General features: G+C 35.4%; 4 protein-coding genes across 6 annotated transcripts; 1 reads left to right on the top strand and 3 right to left on the bottom strand.

Annotated features, from left to right (window-relative positions):
- Nucleotides 1–233: 233 nt before the first annotated feature.
- Nucleotides 234–4,289, bottom strand: LOC105647379 (hypothetical protein). The gene is made up of 3 exons (XM_012233443.4): nt 3,860–4,289; nt 1,706–3,122; nt 234–1,614 (listed from the first exon to the last, which is right to left on the bottom strand). Exons 1-3 carry the CDS (start codon nt 4,110–4,112, stop codon nt 1,410–1,412), a joined length of 1,875 nt encoding a protein of 624 aa, XP_012088833.1. The 5' UTR covers nt 4,113–4,289; the 3' UTR covers nt 234–1,409.
- A 2,788-nt stretch (nt 4,290–7,077) lies between these two features.
- On the top strand, nt 7,078–12,239 carry LOC105647381 (nuclear envelope-associated protein 2). 3 transcript variants are annotated; one of them, XM_089718186.1, is made up of 6 exons: nt 7,078–7,287; nt 7,956–8,330; nt 8,484–8,578; nt 10,441–10,902; nt 11,019–11,120; nt 11,633–12,239. In XM_089718186.1, exons 2-6 carry the CDS (start codon nt 8,111–8,113, stop codon nt 11,801–11,803), a joined length of 1,050 nt encoding a protein of 349 aa, XP_089574312.1. In that variant the 5' UTR covers nt 7,078–7,287; nt 7,956–8,110; the 3' UTR covers nt 11,804–12,239. The 3 variants fall into 3 exon arrangements, with proteins under 3 accessions (XP_089574312.1, XP_012088834.1, XP_089574311.1); XM_012233444.4 differs by having other exon boundaries at nt 7,080–7,287; nt 7,956–8,326; nt 8,480–8,578; XM_089718185.1 differs by having other exon boundaries at nt 7,276–7,386; nt 7,956–8,326; nt 8,480–8,578.
- Nucleotides 12,240–12,723: 484 nt separating this feature from the next.
- Nucleotides 12,724–15,491, bottom strand: LOC105647382 (Carbohydrate-binding X8 domain superfamily protein). Its single transcript, XM_012233445.4, has 4 exons — nt 15,171–15,491; nt 13,553–14,971; nt 13,339–13,465; nt 12,724–13,257 (listed from the first exon to the last, which is right to left on the bottom strand). The coding sequence occupies exons 1-4, from the start codon at nt 15,235–15,237 to the stop codon at nt 13,071–13,073; spliced, it is 1,800 nt and encodes a 599-aa protein (XP_012088835.1). The 5' UTR covers nt 15,238–15,491; the 3' UTR covers nt 12,724–13,070.
- A 2,194-nt stretch (nt 15,492–17,685) lies between these two features.
- On the bottom strand, nt 17,686–22,928 carry HASPIN (Protein kinase superfamily protein). Its single transcript, XM_012233446.4, has 15 exons — nt 22,771–22,928; nt 22,544–22,676; nt 22,330–22,416; nt 22,015–22,105; nt 21,246–21,841; nt 20,365–20,488; nt 20,168–20,277; nt 19,659–19,770; nt 19,335–19,427; nt 19,199–19,260; nt 18,994–19,124; nt 18,836–18,906; nt 18,708–18,760; nt 18,313–18,379; nt 17,686–17,954 (listed from the first exon to the last, which is right to left on the bottom strand). Exons 1-15 carry the CDS (start codon nt 22,784–22,786, stop codon nt 17,829–17,831), a joined length of 1,872 nt encoding a protein of 623 aa, XP_012088836.1. The 5' UTR covers nt 22,787–22,928; the 3' UTR covers nt 17,686–17,828.
- Between the last annotated feature and the right edge of the window lie 413 nt (nt 22,929–23,341).

Raw genomic sequence — 23,341 nt, 5'->3', positions numbered from 1 at the left:
CAATTTGATTCAGTTCAAATGATGACTAATTCAGTTCAAATGATGAATAAACAGTGCTCATGCACGGAACCAAACATGGCCTCTTTGTCGATCGAAAGCTGTAGCCTCTATTTACATAAACCCTCGCAAAACAGTGTGAATAATGACAAAGAACAAAAATTACAGTGACATCCTGAGGGGGGAAAAATAGGGCAAAAGGCAGCATCTATTTCCCATTTTCAAAACAAAATAAGTCAGAAGAAAAGGAGCTTATATATTACTTTATTCAAATAAAGAACACGTTGTACAATCCTAAAAACTAGTAGGGTAGCAGATACAAGAAAATGCATAGAGCTTCTCTATAACATACGTCACCTCATGCTCTAGAGGTTTATACATACATCTTTAATAACAGTAGAAAGATAAAAAGCCGAAGGCCATGTTTGATGGACCACAATGGAACGTAATATAATACATAATCACGGCATTTCCTAGCGTAATTATACTAGAAATGCCTTTGATTACATTGCATTACATTCCAGTACGGCTCATCAAACATAGCCTAACTGTCAAAAGCTGTTACAAGAACATATCACTACCTCAATGACCAAATCAATCCACACTGGACTAAGATAATCATTGCATCGTATGTCCACTGCACAAACCATCATTTGCTTGGGTTCTCAATTCCTATCTTACTTCTTTCATCTGAAATGATCATTCTCACTAGGGATGCGTTGGTTTCAGTAAAAATGCTCTCAACTATACATAATTTCTTAAGTTATACAACTCATTGATGTGTAACCTCATGCTTTTCAATCATATAACTTGCATCTTCTGTTTCCACGAGTTAGTCAAGTTTCCAGATTCATCTTCGAGCGTATAACCAATTTCAGTCCAATTTTCGATCATGTACAACTTGGTTGGAGTCATTAAGGACACCATCTACAGGGATGGTTTGAGGCAATAAATTATGAATTTAATCCCTCTTAGCACAATGCTAAAAGGGCTAGTGGATGATCAAATAACCAGCTAAAGAATCCATATGCTGGGGAAAATAAATATTTCCAGCAATATTTCTTTGGATATCTGATACCTAATAAAGTAAACCCCAGCAAAACCATGAAGTTGTAAGAGGAGATAGAGAAATGACTAAGGGCCATCATTGCAGTACCTGGATATTGCAGGGTAGATCCTGAATGCAAAAAGAAGATAAATTGGCAACTAGCATCCCTGCAACCTCTGAAAATTGTATGGCATTATGACCTAATTAAGGTTGTCTAATGGCCCCAAGTAAATCTTTAAGCATCTTCCTCAAGATATAACTTTAGACCTTTACCAGTAATGAGAAACTAAAACAAGGACCACTATTCCTACCAAAACCACCAACTCCCCCCTTTAAAGGCTCTACTGTCGTTGCTCTTAACCAATCATTCCCAACTCCCCCCTCCTGTATCTGCTGCCAACCAAAAATCAGTGTTGGCCTCTGAAACAGTAATGGTAAGTGGTTGCCATCCAGATGGATGGTGTATAATCCATTTCTTTGTGGCAATTGCCATGTTTAAGATTTGTAGTATATTACCCAAAGCAAGTTCTTTCAAGCACATACTCTTTAATATAGTAGCAGCTTCATACCTGCATAATAGAGGAAATTTAGGAGCATTTTCACAGTTAGAAGGGAAACCTGGGCAGCTAAACTTACTCAAAGCAAAGTGATAGGCTTTACCTGCAGTGAGAAGAAAGAATTGCAGATCGTCCAGCTGGAGATGCCAGAAATTTCTGAATTTCATCCCATTTTGCTTTTGGATATTCCTTAATGTTACCGCCTATAGGGTTCACGCATTTCCATAGTTTCTCATTCTTACCAACATACAACTGCAAAGCTCCTAAGTTCTGTTTCACGACTATCTGCTGCTCAATAGCACTGTCAAGAGCCTTCTTAATGTCAGTATTGCAATGTTTAGGATCTCCATATCGAATGCAATCAGCTATATTTGCTTCAGTCGGCATTATCTTTTCACTTTTAAGGGTGTTCAAGGCAAGTAATATAACTCCTATAAGGCCTTGGACAAATTCTGAAGGTTGTGGGCATCCTGGAGTTCCCCATATAACATTAACAGGAGAAACATTGGTGACCATTGATGATGAAGATGGTGGAGAATATTCTGGACCATTATGGTAGCTATTCTTCATTTTCTCATGGTATCCTGATGGCATCTTTTGTGTCTTATGTCCATTTTGTGAGTTATTTAAGTTTACAGACTTTGGAGCTTTTTTCTTTTGATCATGTTTTTGCTCTCCATTTCGCCTTTGAGCAATTGGAGGGTTGTGAAAGTTGGTAGGGTATCCAGAAATATTTGAGTTACCAATATCAGGCACACTTGTAAGCGGCGCTGAGGTAAAGGCAGTCCCATTGGGAGTCGGACCATGGTTTTGAAGATTAGGTGGATAGAAATTACATGCTACAAAATCAGGTTGCATAGCTGGAGCTTTTGGCCTTAATGGTGGCGTATAATGATTTTGATGGTTACCATGAACATGAGTGACCTCACTCCAAGTAAAGTTAGGATTTCCAGGAATGAAATCTGGAGCAGGTCCACTTAAGGGAACTTTTGGCACAGAAGAACCAGGTTGGTAAGAGTTTGAATCATGCTGCTCTTCTTGGCTCCAAACAGGAACATTTGATGTTTTTGGTCCATTTGTTTGACTCGAGTTTCTTCGTGTGGTTTTCCCTTTCTGTTTAGTACTATAAGGAATTCTCTGATTTCCCATGTGGGGATTTTCAGTATAGTAATCTATCGCTGGCTTTATCTGAATGGCATCAGAAACTGGAATCTGTAAAGTGTCTGAACTTGATGTATAACTATTATTACCAAGTTGTTGTGATTCACCCTCTGATAATGGAGGTCCTCCAGCTAGAAGACTTGTCCAAAGCCATACACTCCTAGCAGCTGCAATGAGGGGTGCAGATGCTCTTTGAGGCTGTGCTAGAAGAATATTGTATCTTCTCATCCGCAGCTGATGGAGAGCATTAGAAAAGTCCCGATCACCAGATATTAACAAATAATTAGCAGGTGCAGGATTGTCCACTGCCCAGAACAACATATCCACAAGAATCTTTTTGTCACTGGCATCCTTAACACCTGCACTCATAAAATGCATCAACTATAAGGAAGCGATAGCTAAACATTATGGTCTCCAAAAAAGTAGAGACGCTTGAAAGAGTCAATACAAAAAAGAAAGAACCACTATCAGGTATGCCTCAAAATAAAAACTAAGAAAAACGTAATACATCAGTAAACATTTAGCTCCAAAAAACAGGCATACAAAATAATTAATAAGGGAAAAAAAAGGATTAGCTCCATGACCAATTATAGGTGGAAAAAACTAGGTAAAGTGGACGCAGGAAGTATTGTAATTTATAATAATCACGCTTAATTTTCTGCTTTGCCTCTATGTCTCTTGATTCTCGTGGTTGGTGTAAATATTCTATATAGAGAAACAAAAGGTATCCAGCATCCATCCTATGAATTCTCTCTTCATGTCTATGCAGAGATCAATTGAATACTCCACGAACTGAGCTAGCTTTACAATACAAAATTTCATATTTCAGAAAGGTAGAAATATACCCGTTGCATAAGTACGGAACCAGCCCACTCCGTTGTAATTCAGTAAACGGCGTTACAATTCCAAAATCAAAGAAGAGGAAAAGGCACAACTTACAATAAAACTGTAATGAAATGGATAAAATTTCTAAATTATGAACCCAAAAGTCAAGATCCAATCTTTCCACCTCAAAATCACAAAGAAACATCAAATAACAAACAAACACGATCAACAAAGCAAGAAATATAACTTAAAAAAAAAGTAGGTCAAATACCAGCAGGGACATGATTGAGTGCGATGCCGGTACTGGACAGAGCTTGCTGGACGGCAGAGTGAATCCGGTTGGTATCACCATAAGCAGAGATAGAAACTGGCCCACAATAATTCATCTTGACTAAGGCGGAGCTTATATTCTGGGCTATGGCATGTGGGTCGCATTCTCTAGGTACTTGGCAATTCTCTATATCCCACCAGACCGAAGTCTTAGCCGTCACGTACTGCGCCTCCGCTGCTTTTTCCCCGCCCATACTTCCCGATCAATCCGCCAGCAATCTATTATTATTATTGACTAAGACGACTATTTTAAATTGAAAATAAACAAAAGCCGAACCCAACCAGTTGTGGTTCTGGTAAGTGGCAACGGAGATATAGAGAGGGGATCTCTCTGGCGTCTTATGGACCTAAACCTTTTGCACAACATTTGTCTACTTTTAAGAAAGGGGCGTTTGCAGGGGAGTGGTATTACGTTTTTATCCCTCGAGTCCCATCATGATTAAAAATTAACACTTTAAAATAATTAATATTCAGATTATAGGATAAAAACATAATTAATGTTTTTAAACAATAAAAGTTTTTTACACGACGCTTGGAAGAGAATGGAAAGAACGGAGGAGGGGAGAGGAGTAGTTGCTAACTTGCGCTGTGACAGCTTTTCTTGACTATTGCCATATTGGTGTGGTGTGGTCTGATCTGGTCGAGATGGCTATAGCAGTTTAAATTCGGTCTTCCGGTCAATCCAATAAGTAAATACTACAATAGGTGGGTGTTTGACTTACGAGACTTGCAATAGTCTTTGGGTTGCTCTATAATAGCCAATTGTTATTCGAACCATGTAGCACTTACCAATCATTGTAAGACACGTCAGCAAGAGAATGAGTCATCATTTGAGTAGTTCTTCAAATTTTTCTATTTTTTAAGTCGATGGTTTAAATTAAATAATAAATCAATATTATTAAAAGGGTTAAAACTGTGAACTAAGTATGACTTAATTGGCTTGAGAAGTGAGAAGCTGAGTCAAGCTAGAAACTCCACTCGATAGTATTTAGCTCAGTTCAAAATTTAATATCTGAAAATTTTAAATTCGAGCTTAACTTTTGGCTTGAATTCAACTTGAAAAATCTTAAACTTGATGGTTAAATGAATTTAAAAAAAAAAAAAATATATATATATATATATATATATATAGATATAAGCTCAATAAAATTCGATGAGTTTTCAAGCTGAACATTATTAAATTCAAATTCAAATCTTCTTAAACAACTCATGACTGACTCTGCTCGTTATGCTCCTATACGAGAGATTTTAAATTTGAGTCTACCTGACTATAATATATCTTTTTCTAATAATTAAATTAAATTTAAATATTAAATTAAAAATAAAAATAAAAAGGCATGAAAATGTCTCAGTGACAATTCAAAAAAATATATTAAAAAAAAAAAAAAAAAAAAAAAAGAGGCTACTTTAAAAAAGATCGTGATTTAGAACGGTGATTGCTTCGTCTTATCGCCCATCGCACACGTTGGAAAAACACCAAACCTGACTTGGTTCTTGAGGTAAAGCACATTCTACAATGTTGCGTTGCGTGTAAATTAGAGGGAAAGGAATACTACACTTTTAACCTAAATGACCCTTCTGTCCTCATTAGGTTTCCTTATTTACAGATATCTATGCTAACGTGCGCATTTGCAGAATTTTTACCGCCGGTTGGTTGCTGAACAAGACAGTGTAAGTACAAGAAAAGCAAGTTCCTAAAACCTAATGAAGTAGCAAGTTTTAGTTTCCAACACATTGACCTTTTTGTTGTTTAACAGGCTTTCCTTTGTCGGCTCGGGCTTCGGCCCGTCAAGGAATTGCTTCTCAGGACCCAAATTGCATTTTGACTATAAATCTAAATAGACAATGACTTACAGATGGCATTCTATTCTACTACTCATGCCTTAAAACCGTTAAAGACTGCAAAACTGCAATAGCCAGGGCAATTTCTTGCTTCCATGGGATAAGGCCATTAAAAAATATTTCTTAAAAAAATGTTACTGTTTTTTTTATTCTTTTATCCCGTGCATAGTTAAAAATATCTTCGTTTTGACTTAAAATATTATTTGTTTATAGTTAAAAATATCTTCGTTTTGACTTAAAATATTATTTGTTTAGTGGATAGATAAGCCTATACACAGTTTAAAAAAGTCTCTAATAAAAAGAAAAATTAAATATCCCAAACAATAAGTTGGTTAAAACTGTAAACGGTAATTCCAACAAGAGACTATATTTACTTATATACTTTTTCTTGTTGGACTATATCTATTACATTGTTTGTTATATCCTAGAATGGGAAAATTATTAAATTGGAAATTTGGGATGTTCTATTATATAACAAATTTGTTATGTAAGAACGATTTAATTGACTGTTTGATTGCAATTTTATTTTTACAAGTGCAATAATTATTTATATGAAAATTATTATAATATTATATGTAAATTGAAATCGATTGAAATATGCGGCCGTTAAGGGATAAAATGAGTTGTCAATAATATTTTTTTCTTTAACTAGAAATTTCGAGATCGATCCTAAATATTTCAATTCTTTTGAATCCTCTTCGAAGCTTTGGATACCGAATGGTAATTCAAGTTAGCGTTATACTTGTCCCAATTTGGAATAATAGAATATTAAAGAAAGAGGGTGCCATTTACATTCTTGCAAGACATTTATCCATAGCCATGTACTTAAAATTTTTCATTCTTTCTTTCCTTGTTTTTGTTATGGAGATTTTTTTTATTATTTTATTGAATATAATTTTTTAATCATTTTAAATAAATTTTAAAATTAAATTAATCCAAAATATTAAATTTTATCTTTTTAAACATTTTAAATAAATTCACGGAAAAGGCCCAGTCAAGCCCATCAAGATAAGAAGCCCAAGTCCTCAATCCACAAACCGGATGGTCGACACGCACATCCTACGGTATCCATAGTTCCACGAGGCAAAATCGCAGCGATCCAGCTCAAAAAATTCGGATTTGCCGCGCTGCAAGTCAAACGGGGAATCTGAACGCCAGCTTCGGTTTTTGTCATATCACAAACCCGAGGCTCGAAAACTCCGAACCAAACTCCCACTACCGAATACCTAAAATCCGAACCTACATCACTTTCCATTTCCTCCGTCTGTGTTTACTGTTTAGACATGTCAGTATTTGCTGCACCATATAAGACAAAATCCCAAACATTAATAATGATAAAAATTAAAGAAAAACAATTAAAACCCTAAATTTACGCTCTCTGCTGTTCTTCCTATTTCCATTTTATGCCGTTGATCTTATCGGAGCCGAAATCACCGCCGTCTGATCATGTGAGCTGATACTTGCGTTATAGTTTTTTCATATATGCTCAAGCTTGGGCTTTGAGCATTTCTGCTAACAATTAAGAAGGTGACGTCTTCTCCTCTGGGTTTTATTTTCATTTTCTGTAACTGAAAGCTTATCGAGCTGTTTGGTTTTTCTGAGGAACGTGTTTTATGTGATTTAATGGTAGGTAGAGCGAAAACGCTTCGTTTTAATTTAGATTTGCTTTTGAAGCTCCCTATCGCTGATGTTTTTTGAGTTTTTTGAGTATGTTGATTTCAAACTCTTTCTGACTTTCTTCTTCACGTGTCTTATATTATCTGTTTTCTTTCCCTCTTAGCATATAAAATTTTCTCGAGAAACTTTAGTAGGTTAGAATCTGAAGTTTAAAGTTTGAATTTTTTTTCAGCAATTCTTTAATTATTCGTTGTTTCTCTCTCTACACTCCTCTGATTTATTTATCGGTTGAAAGGGACAGACGCTTTAAGTGTTTGTTGAGAGAAGGTTCGTTGTTTGCCATATAAAATAATTGAAAATTATTTTCTTGGACAAGATTTTCCCTAGAAACAAAATATTACATGATATGGATTAATTACATAAAATTGACTTGGATTTTGAACCCCTCAAATTTCAAATTGTGAAGACCCTCCGCACTGTAGTTTTAGGAGTTACTGTTTCTTTAAGTTTAGTATTTATGGATTTCACTTCTTGGATGCCGTTTATATTAAATGCACAACTACCATTTTCACATGCAGGTTTCAAGCAGCACCATTGCTTTCGTTACTAGAACTGCGTAGACCAAAAGGGGTTTCATTTTGAGACGTTATTTGTTGTATGAATCTGTACCAGATCTTCAAGGGCGGGGCGGGGCGGGGTCATAGTTACCATTTGATCAAAACAATTAACTCTGATGTCTGTTTCGGACAAGCCATCACCAAGTTCATCAATTTCTTCTGCTTCAACGTCTGTTTCAGTTAGAGAAATTGATCCATTATTGAAGGATTTAAATGAGAAGAAGCAGAGTTTTAGGCGGAACGTGGTTTCATTAGCTGCAGAGTTAAAGGAGGTTCGTAGCCGCCTTGCATGTCAAGAGCAATCATTCGCTAAAGAGACGCTAACAAGGCAGGCATGTGATCTGTGGGTTTGGGTTGGATTTTGAGTTCTTGGATTTAATCATTGTTGTTCTCTTTTTATTTATTTATTTTTTTGTGCCTTTTGATTGTGGGGTCTTTTGATTTTGTTTATTTGAATTGAGGTTTGTGTGCTTTGATTTTTTCAGGAAGCAGAGAATAAGGCAAAAACCATGGAAGAAGAAATTCGAATATTACAAAAGAGATTGGAGGAGAGAAATGGCCAACTTCAGGCTTCAGCTGATAAGGTCCCACTCATGTCTCTCTGTTAACTTTTATATTTAGATTGCCTTTTGGATTTCTTGCTTTAAATCCTCACTTTGATTAAGAATTGAAAATCAAACATGATTCACTCCTGGAATTATTTGCCATAAGGGCTTGTGTTGATCCGGCTTGTAATGTTGTTCTTTGTGCATCTTAGACTTTAGATTCCGCTAAATCTCTTGGGTTTTATTATTTGTATTCATTAATGGAGCCCATATGGGTAAAGGCAATTTGAGTGACTTTGGTTTTATATCATTGTCCCCTTTATTTGTTAATTCAATAATTCAATAAAGTTTTGTCCTTGCTCATCAAAGTCTAAGCTGGGAAAAGTGAAGATTTATCTTTAAATAAAATTCTATGTTTGATACCTCAATAAATGTGGCTACAAAGATTGTTAGGTCTTATGTTGCTTAGTAACCGTTATGGCTTTATGAGAAAAGGTACGCAAAGCAGCTTCCACCATTCCTTTAGGATAATGCCACTACTATCTGAAGTTAAACAAATTTGATCTTCCACTTTTATATTATTCTTGTAGATTTCGTCTCTAATATATTAGTTTAATTTTTCTTGTTTGTGAAATTATGCTTATTGAATTCTTCAAAATTATGTTCTTTTTTCCCAAATTGGAATAGCTTAATTGTCATACCCAAGAAAGTCAAGTGTGGGGTTATGGGTACAAGACAAAGGCATTGTACTTTGTTTCCCAAAGAACCTCAAGGGAAGTTTTATCTTTTTATACTTGGAAGAGTAATATTGGACTGTAAATTTTCTTTTTAGTAGAATTGATAGCATATGTGATTACATGTTTTGAATAATTATTTACAAGATTGAAGTTAGTTTATCTTTAATAAATATGACCTAATATCATTAGTGGCCATGATTCTAGATTATGCCTTTGTTGAATGACTATGGATAGTGATAATGACTTGATAGTGAGTAACCTTGAGATAAGTTGTGCATCAACTCAATTGCTGCCAAAGCTTGATGCCTCCTGATTCTCTTGGGTGACAAAATAGCTGGTAGGCTTATTCTTTTACCTGTCTGTGACTGCATGGTTGTTTTGCACATCAGTTCTGATTGGCTGTGAAATGAGACTTTGAACTATCTCATATATTTAAGAAGCTATCACATAAAAAGAAGTTTGGTATGTAGTATTTTCATGACAAGATGTTGAGTAAATATATTTAAATTTTTCTATCAATGCCCCGTATCCATGAGGATAAACATTCCATAATTGCATCTACGAGGTAAGCATATTGTAAAAGAAAATGCCTCCAAGTAGTAATTTCATTCAACATCTCATATCCTAGCAACTCAATTTAAAAGGAAAATTGTAATTTACTAGTGCAAGCCTGGAATGCATGGAGGATAATGCAAAAGTGCAAGATGTTGATTGTGGTGAATGGGATAAAAAGCAATATGGCTTTTTCATATAGTACTTTTCTATAATCAAATGTGTATAAATACTAAATTATTATATTAATATCCCATGCAAAACATATCATTCCCTGCATCAATTGACAATTTTATTGATAAGAAGTTATGGGGTTTCTCCTATCTGCACTTCTTGGTATGTCTCCTTTCAGATTTCTTTTCTGGGGTCTTTCAAAGGAAAAGATTTAAGGACTTGGCAAGTTAATGAAGAATTGAAAGAAATAAAATAGAAATTGTTGTGAAGACTATAGTCTTGCGGTATAGAGGCCTCTGTTAGTTTGTTGCTTAGAAGTATACATGAAGAGCGATATATTCATTTTTGGCTTCATTTATAGTCCATTATTTGCAAATTGCAAGTTTCTCACTGTGTCACTCAATTTTATTCTGGTTCCAATTTTTAAATGTGAAACAGTACGTCAGTGAGTTGGATGGCCTTAGATCTCAGCTTGCTGCCACTCAAGCAACTGCAGATGCAAGTGCTGCATCAGCTCAATCAGCTCAGCTTCAGTGTTTAGCACTGATACAGGAATTAGATATGAAGAACAGTTCATTGAAAGAGCATGAGGATCGTGTAACTAAGCTAGGAGAGCAGTTGGAGAATTTACAAAAAGATCTTCAGGCAAGGGAATCCTCCCAAAAGCAACTGAAAGAAGAAGTTCTTAGAATTGAGCAAGACATTATGCAAGCTATTGCCGTGACTGGAGCTGGAAAAGATTGTGAACTCAGGAAATTGCTAGATGAGGTTTCACCAAAAAATTTTGAGAAAATCAACAGACTCTTGGTTGTTAAAGATGAAGAAATAGCCAAATTGAAAGATGAAATAAGAATTATGTCTGCCCACTGGAAGTACAAAACCAATGAATTGGAAACACAGGTGCATCCATCTTCCAATTTTTATAACTTAGGGTTTATATCTATATCTGAATTTTTTTTTCTTTAGGATCAATGGACCTGCTTATTTATGAGATTTAAGAAACTTTTTGTTGACAGTTAGAAAAGCAGCGGCGAGCTGATCAGGAGCTGAAAAAGAGGGTATTGAAGCTGGAATTTTGCCTTCAGGAAGCTCGTTCTCAGACACGAAAGCTCCAAAGGGTGAGTTTTTATGTCGTCACTCTACATCCAAGGAAAGAATGGGGGCACTCTGTTATGACCTTGGCCTCAAAAGCTAGCTGTTGAGGTTGGAGAGCCAATTTCATATAAACCCTACATTGAAATCTCATACTTCGTTTTGCAACTAGGAAACTAACACACTGTCATATATAATATTTCAACATAGTTTGCTATTCCTTGAAAAGATCATCATGTATGCAAATTATGCAGAGAGCAAAGTTAGGTTTAATTGTCTAGATGGACCACATCCTCATGGTGTGCAAGAGTCCACATCTTGGCATAGTGAGCCATTGACGTTGCAATAAATTGAATGGTCCACAGCATTATAGCCTGTAGGTGGCTTCTGACATGCTCTTATGAACTCCAGGTCAAAGTTCCCTGGCTAAAATGCTAGCTTTAATTCTAGGGAATATCTTTTAATGCTCTTTTTGCTAAGATGATGTTTATTAAGCTATTCAAAAGTTTCTCTTAAATGTTTATATTTCTTGTAACAGATGGGAGAGCGACGGGACAAAGCTCTGAAAGAACTCAGAGAACAGTTAGCATCAAAACAACAGCCTCTGGCTGTAGGTAATAATGAAAAACAAAATTTTTGGGAAAGTTCTGGATTCAAGATTGTAGCTTCCATGTCAATGTTGATATTAGTGGTATTCTCAAGGCGATGAAATGATCCAAGTTTCCAAGTTTCCCCAATTGTTGTGTATAAATATCCTACTACTTGAGCTTAGGGCAGTAGCAGAGGCCATTTTAGTCCTACAAATTCCCATACTGGAGATTCTCTTTCAAATTAGCTGTAGTAAAAGATGCCTCTTTTTGGTGCTCCTGTTATTAGAATCTGGAAATATATGGAATATATGCTGGCAACGTAGCCACCATACTTTGAAGCAGGTACAAAAATAGAGTCTCAAGTGCCAAAGAAACCTCGAGTATACAGTGGAAGTAGTGAGATCTTCAATGTTGATTTCATTAGGTGAATGTATTGTAACTATATCTCCAGTTTCTCTTGGATTCTGAATCTGGATACCGACAATGACAATAATTTGTATGGTTCAGATGTAATTAGCAATTATAGGCGTAATTGAAGTCAAGTGTTTGGTGCAACACTTGATTGTTTTTTTTTTTTTTTTTGTTACACAACAGTTCTTGATTTAAATGAATTATTTTCTACTAAAAATTGGCATCCAATGCAACAAGTACTCATTTAGTGGCTCGTTGATCATAGATGTTGACACAAGTGCTCTTTACTATCATGGACTCGTGGCTGTATGGGATTACTTTTTGAACAATTTGCCTGCTAGGCCATCTTGAAATGATAGGAGCATCTTGAAAATCAATCTAGCATGTCTAAACTGTGGTCAACAAAGTTGCAAACTAATGTGATATTCTCAGCCAAAAGTAAGAAATAGGTATATCTGGACCTGCCTGCTTCCCTTTTTCACAATACTTGCACCACCAGTTTTATGGTCACGTAAATGAAGAAAATTGTTTGAACTTAAACCATTATACTGGTTATGCAGTTCCCACTCGTTAAAAAGTTTCTTATGCAAGTTAGTTCATTTAATTGAGCAATCAAGCACAATACAAATGCTCAAACTAGAAACTCTTCTACTTCTCAAAGATATATACAGGAACAAAATTGCCCTTGTACTAATACTATTCAACTTCATTACCTTCTACTACTAATATCTAAAAGCAGCCTAACATTGAACATGCAATTATGTTTCATGTAGAAAATTAAATCGTACCTTCAGTAATAAACACCTTTACACCCGGACAAGCTCAAGCAGGCCGGTTATATCTTTAGCAGAACCTAGGTGATATAATATAGCCTTGTGGAAATCGCCTTCTGTTTCTTTCTTCCTGTAAGTTGGGGGTGCCTGCAGCTTTGCTCTGCTGTGAAAGCTAGTAATGTACATGAAGAAATGCTTCATTCTACATGTTTATGATGATTCTTCTGGTAACGAAAAATGTTATCAGAGTGATGCACGCAGTTGATGGTCGCAAAGTAACGGAATTGGATGTGGAAGTGCTGATACCAGGAGGGGGATCAGACCCAAACACTGCAGTGGAACCTGAGCCAGGGCTGCTTGAGTTTAACACTGATGGTGGAGTAACAGTTCTGCAGAAAGAGTGCAGAGTCATTCCATTAAGTTATTGAACTACTCTTGTAAAGAAAAAACTACGAGACTGGACAATTTACCCTGATGATCCTCCAGCTGCTGGAGATGTTGGTGTTGTTGCTGGATTTGTAGTTGAAGTTGACGGTGTTGGTAACGATGATGTTGATGACGATGATGATGAAGATGAAAAGATGCAGGAACCAGTACCTGTTACAATGTTATAAGGGTATTAGAAAAAATTTTAAATATTTAAGCATTTGAAAGCAAAAACACCAAGTCGAGCACATTTCTTACTTGGATTGCTACTGACAATAGTGGCTGTCCCTCCAAAATCACAGCTGGTTGCCACAGGATTCTTCTGATAATAGCTGTTGAATGCATATGAGGCATGATTTTGGAGACTATTCGGATTATAGCAGCTCCCACCTTGCTGAATCTGTGAACAATCAGCACCTCCTATTCCACATGCATAATCAAGTGCTGATTGAAGTGAAGTTTCCAATGCTCCAGACTTTGCTATACACCAACTCTGGCCCGGAATTGCCGGAGCATTAGTAGCTGCAGGAGGCGTCACAGGATTCACGACTGGTGTTGTGACCGGAACATTTCCTGGTGGAGCAGGATATGTTGTCACAGGATTAGTTATCGGTTGTCCTCCAGGAACTGTGATAGGTGCTGGTGTGGTTACTGGATTGGTTATTGGCGCTGGTGGATTAACAGAAGGATTTGTTGGTGGAATTATAACAGGTGTGGTTGAGGGAATTGATACAGGAGTGGTTGCAGGATTAGTTGGTGTTATGGTTACAGGATTGGTAGCAGGGACAGTTACAATTGTTGGTGTGGGATTATTTTGAGGAACAGTGTCTGGTGGGTTGATTAAATCATGTGAAGAAGTTTTCAAGAGTTCTCGACGAGAAGAAGGAAAGATTTGTTCATTTTCCCTCTGCAGTTCCTTTCCTGCAAAATCTTCAAAGGAAGATACTTCTGCATATAATTCAACTATCTGACCTGCAATCTTAGCATTCTCTAAAGATTTTGAGATCTTAGCAGTGAATTCAGCTACTTCTTTTGCACTAGGATCTACAAAGCTCTTGACCGTCATTACTATGGCAACATCACTACAAGGAAGAATAGAAGTGGCAAGTGTAGCTTTTTGCACCATTAATTTGATAAAAAGATCTCCCATTCTCAATTCTACACCGTTATCAATGTTGCCTTCTACAATGATAAAAGACCTAATTTTCTTGATAAATCCTAAGACCCTATGCAGGTCATTTTTTTGTGATCCATTCAAGTTCTCCAAGAACGACAATGAAAATGCTACAGAAACCTTCACTTCATTATTATTAAAATTAAAACTACTGAGAACTGAATGGATCAATTTCAAGGAGGATAAAAGGTTGGACAAGTCGTTGTTGCCTCTAACTGCGATGCTTTTGATGCTAACATTAGGCAGAAAGGTCACCACATGTGTTTTCAGCCACAAGAAAGCATATGATTTAGAATTTGTAAAATTCTCAACTAAGCTTTCACTTAAGTAAAGATCAACAGAAATATTAGAGTTTGAAAGTGTGCTTAAAACCCTATCTTCTTCAACGAAAACTCGAATATCAGATTGAGTGACCTTGTTTAGCTCAAGAGAAGATAGTTTTCTGCTGATTGATGAAGATACAATGCTCCCTCTGGCATTATAGGAGAAACCCACCAGAGTTCCTGCAAAAGAAAAGAAAATCCAATGTAAAAATTTATTTCACTTACAAATTCAAGAAGATCGTTCAATGGACTAGTCCCTCTATGCTCATAAAAGTAATAGCGAAATAAAAAATTATGTTCTTTGCTATCTTCGTTTTCCGTGCCACTAAATTTTGCAAGAAGGGGAAAAGAGTGAGATCAAGAAACGGTAGCTGCTTACCAGAAGAGCAGAGAGTGAGGAGCGACAAGAAGAGTAAGAAAACGCACTTAGAAGCTAATTGGGCCATTTTAATGGAGAGATGCTTTCTGGGTTTTAGGAAGAGAACCCAACTGGATTTTAACGAGATTCAAACAAAGGAGGTGCTCAAAAGAAAATGCACATAGAATTTGGAATAAAAGAGAGAAATAAAGTGTTGCAGATAAAAGGTAAAGAAAGAAAAGGAAAGAAGAAAAAGTGAAAGGAATAGATGACTATGTTACATGTAATAATAAAGAAAAGATGTTACTTTGTCATGAAGGATGGGGCTGGACATGTACTGCTTCTTCACAGCACAAAGAATCATCCATTGCCTTTTCTTTTCTTCCTTTTTTTTTTTTTTTGTTTGTTTGTTTGCTCAACCACCTTCTTTATCAATTAGGCTTATGATATAAAGCAGTGTCACTAAGACAAGCTGCAGTCTTTTATACGTCACATGCATGTACACTTGTTTATAAATATAAGCCAGGTTAATGGGCAATGCTTAGAGCACATGTTTCTGAAGGGTTTTTGCAAAGAAATCCAGTGATGTCAAAACATGTTTTGGAAGATTAAGATGGTATTACTGTTAGCAATAAAGCTAAACACTAAAACCCTAATTTTCTGCCTTGATATTTACTTGATTTTTTCTGCTAAACAACAGGCGGTTACATCAACGAAAATGTTTTCCATTTTCAAGAATTTAAAATCTTAAAAACATGCATGCAAACTAATCTAAATTAGGAAGATTGTATATTTGCACTCTGCAAAATCTTGCACAATCAAAGTTCATGTGTGCCATTTGTCTTGGGGTTATTATACTAAAGAAAAGAAACTAAAATTCGATTATTTGTACTGATTAGAACATTTAAGAAAAAAATAATGACAGACATATATTTAAATTTGAAATAAAATGGCAAGAAAGCTGCCCACTTTCTGTAAGATGTACATTCAGCATTAAAAGTTGGATATGATAAAATCAAAAGAGTTAATCCAATCCCAAAAGGAAAATTGTTGTCAGCATCCATTAATCTATCCCAAGTTTAGACAATTAAGGATTTAAATTTGGTTGGACAAATCAAAAAGAAGATATCTATTGAAGTCAAATTAGCTTACCTCAAAAAAAATCATAGCAAAATTTTATTATTGTAAACAAAAGGAAAGCAAATAAAAGAGGCTTTGGATTAGCCTAAAATATCATTTATAAAGCACCATGCTATACAACAATTTATTACTCTTCACATTTTTTTTCTTTTCAAAATATCACCTTACTATCAGGGATTTGAAATTTAAAATCGTCGCTATTGAAATCACTTTTCTTGAATCCTGACTTTGCATGAATGTGGAAACACGTGCACAAACAAAAAAAAAAATCAAATAACTAAGGTGTATTCAAAATTCTCCAAACAGATATTAACAATCCAACTAGCTAGAGAGCTTATTGCTTACAAAATTTTAGACGACAGCACATCCTGTAAAACACAGATAAGCATGGGAATACACAAATAATGCATAAAACAACAATCCCATGTAGAAAAAATTGCCAGTAGAGATCAGAAAATCAAAGCCTTTTGACAAGGTGATGTCTTTGCCTTTCCACCTGCATTACTATTACTAATATCATATAATAATAATATTCCATTAGGGGTGGGGACACCCACCCATGTGGAATAATATATTGTGCTTCTCTTGATGTCAAAAGCACCGTATCTGACTGGGTCACAGCCGAAAGCAAACAGGTCCGGTATAAGAAGAGACGAGCAAATGGTCATAATTTGATACTATTGCTGATAAGGCTGTCATTTTCTGATTGTGAGAGAAGAAGGGATTAACTAGCTTTAAACCATTATATTTATTTAAGTCATCTTTGCTCTTTTTTGTTTTGTTTTGTTCTCGTATTTGGCAAATAAAGAGCTAAAAACAATAGTTCCAGTTATGCAGCAAACAGCTCAGCACTTGATAGACACAGTTGTTATGATTAAAATGTAAACGTACATAATTATTATAAATTCCCCGTAAATTTGAGTGTCATGAAATAAATTACGTAAATTTTATAAATTTGAGTGTCATAAAATAAATTGCGTAAATTTTAAAAGTAGATTTATGTATTAGATTGAAATTATCTTATTATATATTCAAGAAATAGATTTAAATAGATTGCATTGCATCTACGGTGATGCCAAAAAAAGCCCTATTGCCAAGAAATCAAAGATATTTTAGGGGTTTTTTTTTTTTTTTTGGATCAAGAGACTAAAAAGACAGAATCACGGAAAGAAAGAAAAGATGAAAAATATATATTCATCGCGCAACGCTTGTCCTCGACTTTTAGAACATTTCATGCAGATTTCTGGGCTGAAGATATAAAGTAGTCTGCTGATCCTTTAAATATTTTGTACAACCCTCCATGTGCTAATTCCATCCCTCACTGGATGAATTTCTGGATGATAAAGGAAGATTTTTTTTTTTTTTTTTTTTTTTTTTGTATTTGTAAATTATCATCTATTAGCAATCATGGCTTGTATTCCTCACAAAAAACTGTGAAAATATACAAATTTTCCCATCAGTTTTTCTACAATTATCTACACTGAGCCCTACAAAAAAAATTAAAATAATAATAATAATAATAACGATGACCTCTTCTTTTCATTTAACCTGCTCAATAATCAGATCACTGAAGAAAGGATCCAAAATAGCTTCCTTTGCTGAATTATACTTCTCCAACCTCTTCTTCAGTGACCGCAACTCCCTTTCATTTTTGGAAGTACGTTCCTGGTACGAAATAATTATTCAAAACACTTTCAATAATATTCCTCCCAGCTAGTAAGTTAGTACAAGCACAGTAAAGATAAACATGCATCTAATTTTTTAATTCACCCAACTAAGGTTGAAATGGTCCATTATGGTATTTGTGACCCAAAAAGGACTTTACTGAGATAGGTGTTTTTCATTGGACATATCAGTTTTCTGATATTTGTAGATATTCAAGGAGTAACCTATATGTTTTCCAAATTGTTATGAGGTGCATCCACAGAATTGAAAATAGAATGTGGAGCTGAAACAGCAGCAGACTTTTGATAAATTGACGGTTATTCTTTTCAAATCTCTATTAACTTGTAAAATGACTTACAAATGATTTCTTCAGAAGTAATATGTCCACCAAGTACAGCAGCCACAGCACATTTGTTCTAGGAAAACTGCAAAACGTGAAAAATCGATAAGGTTAAACATTCAAAACATTCTGTAAGTAACAAACAATGAAGTTAATCAACTGAAAGATGCCCCACGACTGAATGAGGTGACAATGCTGCAATTCAGTTCAGTTAACAAGTAAGGCTTCTTTTGTTTGGTTGATAAAAATGTAGATATTTTAACAATTCCAAATATAATCCCAAATCTATTGCCTCCTGATTAGTAAAATGATGCGGACAACAGAACATGCCCTCAAGGGCACCACCAGAGTAGATTCACCTACTAAAGAAAAAGTTGAGTATCTTCTTATGCATTTACATAAAAGAATATTACCTTCCTTCCCAAAAGTCTTCTGTTACCTCCTTCATTCTTCTATAGGTTTCAGCCTGCAAGTGATATTAAGAGTCAATAAGCCCATTTTCTTGCAATGAATCAGGAAACTCAGTATCCCAGTTTCTTACTTGCTTATCACCCCTTGGACCCTTAAAGAGATAAGGATCTGACGAAAGGTCCAGAAAGAGTATATCTTCACCTGTGCATATAAAAATATTAGCAATGAAGAATCAAACTTAACATTTCATGTATAAAAGTATGAGGTGAAAGACATAAGAAATTTCACCAGTGTTGATTCTTGACAGAGTGAAATCAATTATTGATATCAATAATCCATATGATTTCAAAAGCATTTGCTTCCCCTCCAGCGTGAACTGCACCATAGCAGATTCATTTCGACTTAACAAAATGTTTCCCCTGGAACATCAAGAGTAAATCAGCATTTACAAAGGATATATATAAAATATCATTGACTGCATAAATAGCCAGACCAATGCAGATCACGGTGCTCAAATTCAAATGCAGCTTCCGCAACAGCTAAGGCAGCTGTAACCTGCAATGCACAACCAGCATACGAATTAATAGGACAAAAAACTCAACGAATTGACCTGAAAACGATTCGTTTACCTGAATCAATAAACTCCGCGCCTCATCAAAGTTTAATAAAACAAAACTCTCGAGGTCCTTGCCGCCGTGTGCTAATACAAACACAACGTAGCTCTGTGCCAATTTATTAGTATTAGTAAGTGAACCTAAAAGGGCGCATTTTAAATACATAGCAAAATGTTAGAGACCGATATCTAACTTATACACTCTTCCCACCAACAAATGCAAATATTTACCAAGCAGATGCCTGTTAATTGTGAGTGAGAAATGGATGCATCTTGTATAAACAGAAAGTGAAACGTACAGTTATGTCAATCGATTCAAATCATATGGACAAAGTTAAACCTGTTTCTCTGGAAACTCCCTAGGATGATCATTTTCTGAGCTATGTTTGTCATCCCAATCTTCCCATGCTCTAATCAATGCACTGGCATAAGGACCTTGGCATACCTTTAGACTGGGAACAAAAAAATTAATAGAGATTACTGACCGCCAATACATCTGATAGTGTTAAACGACAGTAAGTATACAATCGTACACTAATACTCATCTTACGTTATATATAGGTATAAGAAGATCAACTTAAGCAAATTCAAGTGTATCTAGCATAAATTTAAGCTTTATGCTTTGCACAGTCAATCTTGAAAAAGCCCAAACAGTGCTATTCCAGACTGGGCCATCATCTGATGTGCAGGAGCATTGCACATGAATAAAATAGAAAAGCTTTCTACTTTAGAGTTTAAGCCTTACAAATAGAAATCAATGGAAATTCACATTATTTCAAATTGTGTTTCTGAAAGATGCTAAGTAGTTGCAAAACTACAGAACGTTGGAGAAGTGAGTAGAACACATACTCTAAGGTCTCAATGAATGTTGTGCATGCATTCTGGACATCAACATCATTTCTTCTTAGATGATTAAGAGTTCTAGAAAGTACGACCTCCTCAAGAAGTTCTTCTGACCTCTGAATTAAAATACAAAACAAATAGCTCAGCAAAACAAAGCTCATGTAAGAGAAAATTAGAAGTAGAGATGCCATTAAGATAAATACCTTTTGCACCTCCCCATTCACTTTCAGTTCTCCATCTATTGGAACTATTTTACAAACAGTATTACCAGCTTTAAAGGCTTCTCCATATGTACCTTCTCCCACTTTGGTAACACTTTTTGGGTCACTGGATGGATCAAGAGAGTTCCATTGTCATTAGTTTAAGGATCTAGAAGCGGCATTCAAAGGTCACACAAGGCAGAGGAGGTCGAAAATAAATGCAGAATGATAAAGCAAAAACTATTGCTAAAATAATTCATGCATTATGATAAATGTGCTAAATGCAGAACAATGAAGCAACTTTTGCTAAAATAACTTATGCATTATGATAAATGTGTTAATTCCTAATTGGAACTACCTGACTTAGAAATCTAATATATATAACTCCATATTACAAATGCCTTTCTTTCTTTTGTCCGAGCTCATACTCTCATCCGTTGAAAGCAATATAGGATGACTTCTTCTGGCACATAATTGGTTGAGGAAGAACTAAAGAAAGATTTCATTATTGTACTTCGGATAATTGAAAAGGTTGAATAATTGCGAAAGAAAACAAAATCCTGCCTTGTTATTGAAAATGCAACTTTCATGTAAAGATCCTGCCTCGTTGAAATAGTACAAAATCTAGGACCACATGCTTGAAATAGAAACTAGAAAGATTTTGAACTTCCTCAAACAACATGGAACAGAAATTAAAATAGATAATGGAGAGAGATTGTAAATGCCAGTTATGAAAATTTAAAATAGATAAAGGAGAGAGATTGCAAATGCAACTACTATAGTTGCCAACATCTCGTACGTTTGAGCAACATGTAGTGAAAAGTTTTTTAAAAAGTAAACTAAAACTTAAAAAGAAGCATCACGTGATAACAATAAGGACAAACCAATATTTGGAGAACACATCCAGAAGAGTTAATGGAGCCATCTGTCCACAGACAGCCAGAAGAGAAGAAAATGGATTCACATAGTCGTGATCCAGTGTTGTAGATGTTGATGCTAAGGATAGTTTCTTAATTGAAGCTTCAATGTCTTTACAATCGTCATCACGCAGAATTGCAAGCATGCTGCTCTTTTCTGAATTGGAGTTCCTTCCAGACACATATTTATTGATCAAATAGGCATTAATTCTGCTTTGGACAGAATGTAGACTTGAACAGACTTTTGAAGAAGATTTTTCTGGGGTTACCAAATCTATACCACCGAAATCATCACCACAAATAGGTTCCAAAGACATGACTGGAGTTTCTAATAACTTTGAAAGTGTACTAGAAGGTCCACAGCTGTAATTTAATTTCTTTGAAATTAACCATTTCTCTAATCTCGATGACAAATGTGGTATAGGAATTGTATCAGTTTGATTATCAGCTGTCCATTTGCCAGAATTTTTGGGTGAGGGGCTCTCCTCCAGCAATTCAAAAGCATCAACCTCTTGAAAGTATTCTTTTTCTTTCTCAAAATTTGGAGGCTTTACAGCCTTTCCCTGTAAAAACCAGAAATTAAGAGAAACTAAAAGCTTGAGGATCCAAAAAGAATAAAAATAACTAACGGGCTTTATGTCTTAGAAAAATAACTGTCATGTAATACTAATACATGAGGTTATACATCCCTAACACAACGCAAGAGGAGAAGCAAGAAACAGTGATAAATTCATACTTTTGGAACAGGAGGCTTGCCCTTTCTTTTGGCCTGCTTTTTTTGAGGCCGATTGTCCACACATGCAGCAACAGCGATGCTTACTCTTCCTCTATTTCAAGCACAAAAATAAACCATAAATACACGAACATCAATATAAAATGAATTGCAAGGAAAACAGTTTTTTTAGCTTTCAGTAACAATGGGAATGCATTTAACAGACCAAAAATGCACTGGCCATGAACTACCCAAAAAGCATATAATATTATTACTGCTCAATCTTGAAACAGACAAATTTTTTCATGAACTAGAATGAGTATTAGGGTTAAATTAAACCTGATGGAAAGGGAACGATTCCAACTGACCCGCTTGGTGACAGCAACCAAACTCACCCGATTTTCTTCGTCAGATTCCAACTGCTTCCTGTGAAGAAATGAACCAAATTCAGATAAGAGAGAGAGAGAGGAAAAAAAGAATTTTTCAAAATGCACGGAAACAAAAAATCAAAAGCAAGTCAGAAATAGGAAAACCAAAGGGCTTATTAGCTTACAAATTGACTTCTGCAGGCGTTTTCTGGGGTTTTCTTCTTCGATAAATCACTTCAATCTTCTGCTGTTGTTGTTGATCATTGTACCCTGGCTCTTCAGCAATGATTTGTGACCATAAATCAACTCCATTTCCATCTGAAATATAGTCAAGCGGAGATTATCACACTCTGGTAACAAATTCAGAGGAAAAAAGAAAATAAAAGTTGATATTCCTCAATTCTCTGGCTACCTTCTCTGGAACCCATTTACAATTAACGTTGCAAAGAGAGTTGATTTCTGGACAAGACCGATAGAGAATTTGAAATTGAGTTTGTGGGCGGGAGCTGCCTTGGGATTGGGTTCTTGACTTCTTGGCCTTCTACAAATCGTTTAATAACAAAACGTTGCGTTTCTGGTTGTAGGCAAGAAATAGTGGGCTTTATCCTACTGGACCCTTGCGCAGGCCTAGCCCAATAGGCAAATGGGAAGTTTTTCTCTTCGTTCTGTTTTTAAAGGGGAGGGAAGGTATTCCCTGTCAAGCTTAAACATTTCCACTAGGGTTCAGCATATTTCAGTTAAACCAATCAAACTCATGGAATCAAGTCAATTTAGTTCGATTTGATTTTAATGCATAAAATTTAGTCGATGCAATTTTTTAACGCATATGATTTCTTTTTTATTTTCATTAAAAAATTGAAATTTTTTAATTCAAACCCAAAACCATTAAAAAATAGTAATAAAAAACAAACTGAAGTTACTAAATTAAACCAGTTTGATTTCATATATTATTTTTAATTTATTCGAACTTTAAAAAAAAATCA

This window comes from Jatropha curcas, chromosome 2 (genome assembly GCF_041381405.1).
Source record: "Jatropha curcas cultivar XTBG-Jc1 chromosome 2, XTBG_Jcur_1.0, whole genome shotgun sequence".
Taxonomy (NCBI): Eukaryota; Viridiplantae; Streptophyta; class Magnoliopsida; order Malpighiales; family Euphorbiaceae; genus Jatropha; species Jatropha curcas.
The sequence above is the reverse complement of the archived record's forward strand: the minus strand, read 5'-3'. Positions and strand labels throughout refer to the sequence as shown.